This window comes from Embiotoca jacksoni, unplaced genomic scaffold (genome assembly GCF_022577435.1).
Source record: "Embiotoca jacksoni isolate LCO1_2020_lvr unplaced genomic scaffold, fEmbJac1.0.p SCAF_12, whole genome shotgun sequence".
NCBI lineage: Eukaryota > Metazoa > Chordata > Actinopteri > Embiotocidae > Embiotoca > Embiotoca jacksoni.
The window spans coordinates 5,227,798-5,237,201 of record NW_027185252.1 but is presented as its reverse complement, the minus strand read 5'-3'; the positions used below and the strand labels follow the sequence as shown (position 1 = coordinate 5,237,201).

The window sequence follows — 9,404 nt, the reverse complement described above, 5'->3', positions numbered from 1 at the left end:
GAGAGGAATTAAAGGAGGGAGAACCATTTTATTTTTCTGAATGTAAATCTTCATTACTCACACTGATTCCACTGCATGGACTGAATGCAAGCAGCACTGCAGCATCACATTCTCTCCTCAATAAAACAAGCTCTCTCGGCTTTCTTTTGTTTTGGGAAATAAAAAAAGAAAAAAAAAAAAAGTATATATACTTGATCGTTACTCTGATTGTGGAATCTATCAGGACTCACACGGGAAGACTTCACGCAGAGGAGACTTTGGAGGTCTGATTCATTTGAACCCTGACTTGTTGCTACAGGATTTGCAGATGTGTTAAGAAATGAGGGTTTTACAAAGCATGTCGCCTCCTGGAGCCGTCGGTTATTCTGGGTCGATAGAAACGCCAGAAGGGAGGGCGAGAATTTGGAAACAAACAAAAAAAAATGTCAACAGACAGACATTACATTCCTCATGTGTGCTTTTTCTGGGTGGAAATTAACCCTCGTACTCTTTGCCACCTCCCTGTGGTGTCCTCTGGTCACTCTTTACAAACACACACACACACACACACACACACACACACACACGCACTGTTTAAACTGACATGTATGACGGCAATGATAAATCCCAGATTGCTTTTATTTATTCCAGGCTTTTCCAGCTCTTATTAAAATGCTGTATTTTGAAGACAGAATGAGGCAAGCGTCACCTTTGATAAGACTAAAGAAGGGCAGGTTCATGAGACACCCGCAGTATATTCACCCTCCCTTCTTCCTGTGCTGATTTTCCCCAGTATGCTATTGTGATGTTTACAGACCATACAGTGAACATAAACGTCAATAAAAGATGGATTTAAATTTCACCTGCTATGCTTTTCTTTTTTTTTTTCTCTCTTTTTTTTCCTTTTCTTTTTTATTGCCAACTTGAATTGTCAGCATGATGATAGAAAAGTTGTATTTCTTTGGTGTCATCCTGTGTGCTGTGCAAAATGTTAAACTACACATTGTTCTGCTCCAGGACAAGAAAGAGGGGTTTTCAATATGTGAATAAGTGACTGTAGTTCAGAAAAGAAAGCAGAAAGTCTTATCAATAAGACCCTTAAATGTTTCTTTTTTTTTTAATTATATATATATTATGTAAAGTGTTGGGAACCGTAAGTTGCTTGGACACAGCCTGGTTTCTGCTAAAGCCACAGCTTTGTTAGTTTTGTCGTTTCGCTCTGAAGGGAGGCACAAATGATTGAAACCGTTCAGATCAAGTTTTGTCATTTTGTCCATTTGGTGTCTTGCACAGTCTTATTGTCGTGACTCGATTTCTGCAGTTTGTGTTTAAAAATGATTTTCAGAGGTACACCGGTCGCACTAATAGTAGGGCTGGACAATATATTATTATAATGATTAGATATTAGATTTTGGGATTCCACATGTCATAATTGTTCTCTTTTCCTGGTTTGAAGGCTGCGTTCAGTGAAGTGATGTAATTTTCTGAATTTACCACACTGTTCTATTATTTGCCTTTTCCTACTTAGTCATTAAATCCATATTAATGATGATTTGGCAAAAAAAATCTCAAGATATTTTATGAAAGCACCAACAGTCGTTCCTACAATGTTGTTGCGATGTCATTTATAATAGTGTGACTTCTGAAGGCAGGGTACAACCTGGACGGATCGCCGGGCCAACACACACAGAGACGGACCAGAATTGATAGAATCACCGGTTAACCTGACATGCATGTCTTTGGACGGCGGCAGGAAGCCGGAGTGTCCCCGGAGACAACCCGGGACCCTCCCATCGTGAGGCTTAACCGCTATGGTTTAATTTGGCAGCCGTAGTTAGGCCTACTTTGTTGATTATTTTTTTAAATTACAGAGGACAACTTAACGAGCCTGAAACATGTGATGCTGGGACCCAGACAGAACATCCAAGATGACATTCTTTATTTAAATTGGCTGCATCTTGGTCACTCAAAATGAAAATGCAGCCTACACATTGGTGCATCTGCTTTACTCCACCGTAACACATTCTTCACGTATACTTTATTAAGTTTTAAAAAAAAATGTAATAAAGTGCTTTAAAAAAAAAAAAGTACACAAGTAAAACCATTAATTATTTACAAAAACTACAAGTTAACTTCCTTGTACTTTTAGTTTTACATTGTGTTAAGTAAGTAAACTGCACTATCTCTCAACCAGCACTGCAACAAGAAATGCTAATCTGTAACCAGTCCCATCAACTCTTCAGTTTACACACATTTCCCACATTCCACAGGTGCCACTGGTGTGTGTGTGTGTGTGCGTGCGTGCGTGCGTGTGCACGTACGTACTTGTACTATGACCCTCTTCTCAGCAGTTAACATTACGTCCTGTCCTCCAGACTCTCAGTCTCTCTGAAGAGGAACCAGCGCGGTTTGTTTTCTGATTTAGATTTGTAAAAAGGACACCGGTGATATGGAGCTGGGCGAGTGCACCAGAAACCCGGGCTACCAGGATGAAGACGGCGGTGGGTCAGCGGCGGACAGCGGCAGCGTCGGCTCCGGGGAGAAGCAGGACTCGGACCCGGTTAAGGAGTACACGCAGCTCCGACCCTACGCCGGGATGCCCAAGGAGGTGCTGCTGCTGTACTCCTCCCAGGCCCGGTACCGGGTGCCCCGGGAGATCCTGTTCTGGCTGACGGTGTGCTGCACTCTGGCGCTGGTGGCGATCACCATCACGGTCATCGCGCTCTCCCCGCGGTGCCTGAGCTGGTGGCAGGCCTCCCCGGTGTACCAGGTGTACCCCCGCTCCTTCAAGGACTCGGATGGGGATGGAGTCGGGGACCTCAAAGGTAAAAAAAAAAAAAAAAAATACCGACACTGCTGCAGGCTGTGACAAAGATCGTGCAAAGGGGTCAGAAATATTTGATTTTGTCTTTACATGTTCTTGTTAACATTGTTGCCAGTGTCCTCATTTCAATTTCTGCAATGACGTCCCAATGGCGGCGATGAAAAGTAGGCCTGAATACTAAAATATACTCGTTATTTTAGGTAGGCTACTTTACCCAAGTATTTCCAAATTACGGTCCTGCATTTTACAGGGAACACGCTACCTACGTATCCAAAACATTTAAGATACTTCAAATTAAAATGAAAAAAAAATATGAAAGGCTCTGAACTGTGTGAATGTTGACTTTGTTTGACATTTTGTATTTTCAAACAGAACTTTATTTACGGGACCTTTTACTTAAATTACTAAATCCTTCTTACCAAACCATACAAAAAAAAAAAAAATACACAACTAGATGGGAGTTTTCACAGTCAGCCCAGAGGTTGCTGTTATCCTTGGTTTATTACTGATTAATAAAACTTGGGAATAATTTAATATTTTATATTTTTTGAGCTACTGGTCAGAAAATATTGTAAATACATGAATTGGATGTACTTTAACTTTAGTTTCTGTTTTTAGAAAACTGCACTGAACTATAATAAAAGCAACTTAATCCATCGGTGTGGAACTTGAAGTCTAAGTGGCCAGAAACATTATTTTTAAGACACTCAGGCAACTGATTTAAATAAGATTGACCGTTTGCACACGAAGGTTCTCCTGTGTTGTGACAACATGAAACACAGTCAAGGAACTAATAAGAGTGTCCCAAGTTTTTCCCCCTTTAACTAGGACTTTTAATTTATAATTTAAAGCACAAACCCTCATATGTGATGGCACATAACCATTTCATTGTTTATGGACAGCTCTGTACAAAATTCACATTTTCTTTCAAAATTGTTTTGATTTCTAACACCGTTTGAGTCGTTAACTCTCGTGTTTGCAGCGTCGGCTTTAAGTTTTTACTCTGCGCCGTCTTTGAACCGATAACACTGGGACCGTGGATTTCAGCATCTAGTATGCATCACTGGTGTCTCCGGTCCGGCAGGAATTCTGGAGCAGCTGGATCACTTCCAGTACCTCAACATCAAGTCGGTGTGGATCAGTCCTTTCTACCGCTCTCCCATGAAGGACTTCGGCTACGACGTGGAGGATTTCCGAGCCGTCGACCCGCTCTTTGGAACCATGCAGGACTTCGAAGAACTCTTGGCTGGAATGCACAACAAAGGTGTTTATTCGTATCGTTCCCCTGTTCCTGTAAAGACGTGCGAGCGTCTCGTTGTTGGGGGCGGCAGGGACTCATGATAATGTGTTTCCGCCAGGTTTGAAGATGATCATGGATTTCATTCCCAATCACACCAGTGACCGACACCGCTGGTTCAACCTGAGTCGGACTAGAGATCCTCAGTATGAAGATTACTACGTCTGGACCGACTGCAACGCAACCGCTCCGAGGCCTAATAACTGGGTTGGTACTTGTACTGATCCGCTCTAGCCTGGTCGGACCTTCACTCGTACACTGCACTGTGTGTTGGCGTGACGCACTGGAATTCGATGGGAGGATTTGGAGCTGAAACTTTCTCCTAATACGCTGATCCGATGGGATTTGTCTCCCCTCCTTCGACTCAGGTGAGCGTGTTTGGGAACTCGTCGTGGACCTACGACGATGTCAGAGGGCAATGCTACCTGCACCAGTTCCTCAAAGAGCAACCGGACCTGAACTTCAGGAACCCACGTGTCCGCAAAGAGATGACGGTAAGATCACCTCGGCTGCTGGCTCATTTCTGAAAGCAGGTTCTCCAGCGACTCACGAACTAGAATCTTGTGTCAATCCTCATCTGTTGCGTCTTCGCCACTTGACCCCAAATCCTGCGTAATCCGTAGCAGTGATACGTGACGATCTGTTTAAACATCTCAACTAAAACCAGGTTACCCGTGTGGGATTAACTGCTGCGACACAAAGTACGACTGAATGACGGGCTGCACCCGCGTTTACATCGTTTGTACTCGATAATCCCGTGACGCACACCGCTGACGCCATTTTTCTTACTCGGCCGTTTCCATGTATTGCAGACAATACTGCTTCCTCATTCCAAACGTGTGATTACATTTTAGGATATCATTCATTTCTGGCTGGAGAAGGGAGTGGACGGTTTCCGGATGGACGCGGTGAAGCACATCCTGGAGGCTGCACACTTGCGGGACGAACCGCAGGTGGATCCAAACCAACCAGCGGTGAGCGTTTCCTCCCTGTGCCTCAGAACATCAAACCTGACTTCAAATTTGTTGAGTTCAGCTGAAATCGTTCATCTCTAAGGACACCGGTTGTGACCGGTAGCTGCTGGCTTTGTTCCAGCAGCTGTTTGTCCTCGCGCTCGCTCGACGCGGTCCACCGGAGACGGTGAGGTCCGTCTGAAACGGATCCGCGTCGAGTGGCAGCGCGGGTGTAACGCTCGTGGGAGGCCCAGTTTCACCTTTAATCAAAGTGCAGTTCAGTCACTGACATCTGAGGGAGAATTCTTCAATTATTTACAGTTGTAGCTGTTTTGGAGACATTGATGTGAAGGCAATAGATGCGTTTACACAATGTTTTGAGGGAGACACTGCCCTGATGAGTTCTGTGGTTTACTCGGTATTTCATTAAATTCCTTTTAGGTTGTTGCCACGTTTTTAAGAAAAATGTTATGAAATAAAAACAATGGCGCCATTGGCCCTCATTTGCGTTGTCGAGAATGGTCGCAGTTTGTTAGGTATGGCTCGTGCTGTTTATTTCAGTTGGGCGCAAACTGCGGAGCCTTTTTCTACAGCTCAAAGTTCAGTCTGGTTAATCAGTTATAATTAAGTTATATAAAATATGACATGTTGAAGAGTCCAGATTGGACCAATCTGATGCGTAAAAGCAGATCCACCGAAGCAGCGATGGAGCTGATGAAACAAACGCAATCAACAGCCGAGCGGGAGAGTTCACACTGTACGTGTTGTACCGTGAATTTAACTGCGGTTTAAATGTCAGGGTCGCCTGGAGAAAATGCCGTTCTGGGAATTCAAAGGGTGATCGTTGATACTGGCAGAGCTAAGCTCACCAAGAAAGACTTTTTTGTTCCGCGGGGGCTGAAGTAATTTCTCACGGAGGAAAGATTAGTCGAAAAGAAGCATATTTTGGTGGATTAGCAAGTCACTGGGATTTACTTACCACTGCGGAGTAATACCACAACACTGGACCTGACTTGTCTACTTAAGTGTTGACTGAGAGGACGTACTCGCTGCTTTAGCTTTACAACTAAATTCCCCACCGCGCTGCAGCGACGTTTGAACTAATCGAGTCGTCGGTCGGCTCTTGAGATCGTCAAACGTTTACTGAACAGTGGAACTGAAGCGTTTCATTAAAGAGTCACGGGTATGTGTTTATTGGGATGACGAGGATTTGACCACAGCCTCGAATATGAATGAGCCTGTTGTTACTGATCAACTTATCTGTTATCATTCTGGCGTTCGTGGGTTTACCGCAGGTTGAGGCTTTCAAGTGTCCTTCGCTGGCTCAGGTGGCCGCGTACACGTGTGATCGTACACGTGTGATCGTACACGTGTGATTGTACACGTGTGAAACGTGTATTTTGCCCATGAGAAGTTTTGAAACCTTTTCATGGTATAATGTAGAAGTGAAAACCTTTCCACACACATCCCCCCCCCCCTCCATGTTATCATATGTTGCAACACATGAGAAAGTCGTGTTTATTTTTATTTTTTTTAGGAGTACTATGTCACTGTCGCTGAATAAGGTGTTCAGGACTGAAGCGTGTACCAGGCTGATTCCCTTAAAACTGTCATCTTAACGCTTTGCACCGGTTGTTGCAGTTAACAATAGTGAGTTAAAAAAAAAAAAAAATCCCCCCAGGATTATAACTTAATACACGTTTTTCTGCCTGTTCCTTTTTTTTTTTTTGTTTTCCCTGTACACTGTTTTCTTTAACTTGTTTTATCAGAACCTTTAGGGGAAAAAAAAAAAAAAAGATTGCATCAATATTAGCACAAAACTTAAATTGAAACTCTCCTCACACATAACCGAACCCAAAGTCAAGTGTTACTTGGCCTCTATTCTCAGCGTATCCGGTTTCTATTTAAATTCCACCCACCAGGCCCGGGACTGGACTCTGTGCTGTGGTCTGACAAAGGAAGACATTTAGAGCCGAGCTCTCCGGACTCTCAAGAGGGCAGAAGAAAAAAATAATCTCTTTACCACGAATGCACCGCGACTCCCTCGCTTTAACAAATATTAAAAACTAGAACTGAGACACTTGGGCTGCGAGGAGATTAACAGGCCGGGAATTTCACGACGACATCATCTCCTTCATATTTCCCTCCAGGAGTCTGTAACTACAGAGTGGGATCTCCACCATGACTACACCACCAGTCAGGTGGGCTTGCATGACCTGCTGCGGGGCTGGAGGGCGGAGATGGACATCTACAGTCGGGAGCCCGGCAGATACAGGTGTGGGAGCTGTTCGGTGCATTCAATAACATTCTGCTCAAAACTGAGACTGGTGATGCTCTCAGCTACTTCATTTCACTACATATAATGCAAAAAAAAAAAAAGAAAAAGAAAAAAAAAAGCGCCATTCATTTTAAACGGCCTTGTGCATTGTATTGCATCACACTAGTCAAATGTTATACTTACAATTTGTGTAGCTCCGTCCTGTTTTCAGGCAGGTTAACATCCGGGACAGATGTAACAGTGTCCGTTACTTTAGTTTATATGTTATCACACGCAACATAAGCTGCTGCTGCGCTGCAGGTTCATGGTGACAGAGTCCTACGATTACCACGAGGTGGACAAGACCATGATGTACTACAGCACCCCGCTGGTTAAAGAAAGCGACTTCCCCTTTAACTTCTACCTGCTGGACTTACCTCAGAACACCAGCGGCTTGTGGGTTCAACAGCTCATCCACCTCTGGATGTCCAACATGCCCAAAGGACTGTGGTCCAACTGGGTGGTGAGTCACCACAGTCACATTTAGATATCAGTTTCCTGGCTTCTTTACAAAAGACACCATGCGAGCCAAATAATCTGCCTTCAAAACAGATTATTATTTTTTTTTTTTCTAGTTACGTGTGATTCTTGGTAAAAAAAATAAAAATAAAGCTCAAATCAGGGTTCTCAGGATCTGGTTTGGCATCAGCTACACATTGTGGTACTTGTGTGACATGCATGCTGAGACCTTGTAATTAGTGTCTTTAATCCCTCATAACTATGGCCGGCTGGACAACTCAATATATCGTCTGGTTACATCAGGCTTCTCTTCTCTTCACTTCCATATCTTTACAACCACAGGATATACTATATGTTACACAGGTTGTAACAAAAAGTTGTTTTTTTCCCCCCCTCAGACCTCAACTCTTACTTATCTCACCCTCCCCTCCACCTCGTCTCTCCACTGTCATCAGGTCGGGAACCACGACAGGCCTCGCATTGCCTCCAGTGCTGGTCAGGCCTACGTTCGTGTCATCAACATGCTGCTGCTGACCCTCCCGGGCACGCCCACCACCTACTACGGCGAGGAGATCGGCATGGAGAACATTAATGTCACAGAGGGTCAGATGCAGGACCCTGCTGGCAGATACAATGCAGTCAGTACCGTGCACACGCTGACAAAACACATTTCAGACAACTCTGCCGAGGGCGTAGCAGATGCACAATGTTTAATTGATGTCATTCAGAACAGAAAGCAAATGTGTAGACAATAAATAGGCATGAATACAACATGATAATGAACGTCTACATTTCAAACAACGGAAAAATTCAACCTTCACGGAAGAATCGTTTATGGTTTGTGTAGGAGTTTCATTCCGGTATGCGCAAAGCGGAAGTGCCGAAGCTGTTCCTTTCCTCTCCACGCAGAGTGCCAGTCGGGACCCCGAGCGCTCTCCGATGCAGTGGAGTGACGACGTGAACGCAGGCTTTAACAACAGAACCAACATCACCTGGCTGCCTGTGCACCCCGATTACCAGAGCGTCAACGTAAAGGTACACAAGTCTTTTAAATTTTAAATTTTCAAATGTCTGACCCGAGTTTGCTCTTCTATATCTGACTGCACGACTCTCCCACTCTTTCCTTTCTAGGTCCAGAAGGAAGATGGAGGTTCGGTTCTGGCTCAGTACCGGTTCCTGAACACCCTGCGTCAGTCGGAGCTCCCCCTCCGCCGTGGATGGTTCTGCTACATCCACACCGACGCCAGTGTCTTCTCTTACCTCAGAGAGCTGGACGGCCACCGGCAGGCTTACCTCATGGTGCTCAACTTCGGTAAAGAACGTGCCGTCACGAATCTCTCCTCCGTTCGCGAGTTACCCGACGAGTTCACCGTGCTGATGAGCACAAACCGAGTCACCGACGGCAAAGTGTTTCCAAAGTCTGGCATCCCGACCGAAGCCGGGGAGGGTTTGGTGATCCGGTTCTCCACCCACACTCGGTTTAATCCCAACCGTCCTGCGGAGTGCTACGTCTCTGAGAAGGCCTGCTACTTGGAGGCCATTGACATACTTTATAAATGCTGATGTGAAAGAACA

At 44.7% G+C, this 9,404-nt stretch overlaps 1 protein-coding gene across 1 annotated transcript; it reads left to right on the top strand.

Annotated features, from left to right (window-relative positions):
* Positions 1-2,154: 2,154 nt before the first annotated feature.
* On the top strand, positions 2,155-9,402 carry slc3a1 (solute carrier family 3 member 1). The gene is made up of 10 exons (XM_069144370.1): positions 2,155-2,804; positions 3,888-4,067; positions 4,162-4,307; positions 4,469-4,594; positions 4,955-5,074; positions 7,204-7,328; positions 7,632-7,833; positions 8,285-8,467; positions 8,739-8,864; positions 8,961-9,402. Exons 1-10 carry the CDS (start codon positions 2,429-2,431, stop codon positions 9,390-9,392), a joined length of 2,016 nt encoding a protein of 671 aa, XP_069000471.1. The 5' UTR covers positions 2,155-2,428; the 3' UTR covers positions 9,393-9,402.
* The last annotated feature ends 2 nt before the right edge of the window (positions 9,403-9,404 follow it).

Excerpts from the sequence above, each read along its gene's own strand:
- slc3a1 (XM_069144370.1), top strand. The coding sequence starts at position 2,429 with ATGGAGCTGGGCGAGTGCACCAGAAACCCGGGCTACCAGGATGAAGAC. Across the intron at positions 4,068-4,161 it reads GGCTGGAATGCACAACAAAG|GTTTGAAGATGATCATGGAT; the intron begins GTGTTTATTCGT and ends TGTTTCCGCCAG. Across the intron at positions 7,834-8,284 it reads GACTGTGGTCCAACTGGGTG|GTCGGGAACCACGACAGGCC; the intron begins GTGAGTCACCAC and ends CACTGTCATCAG.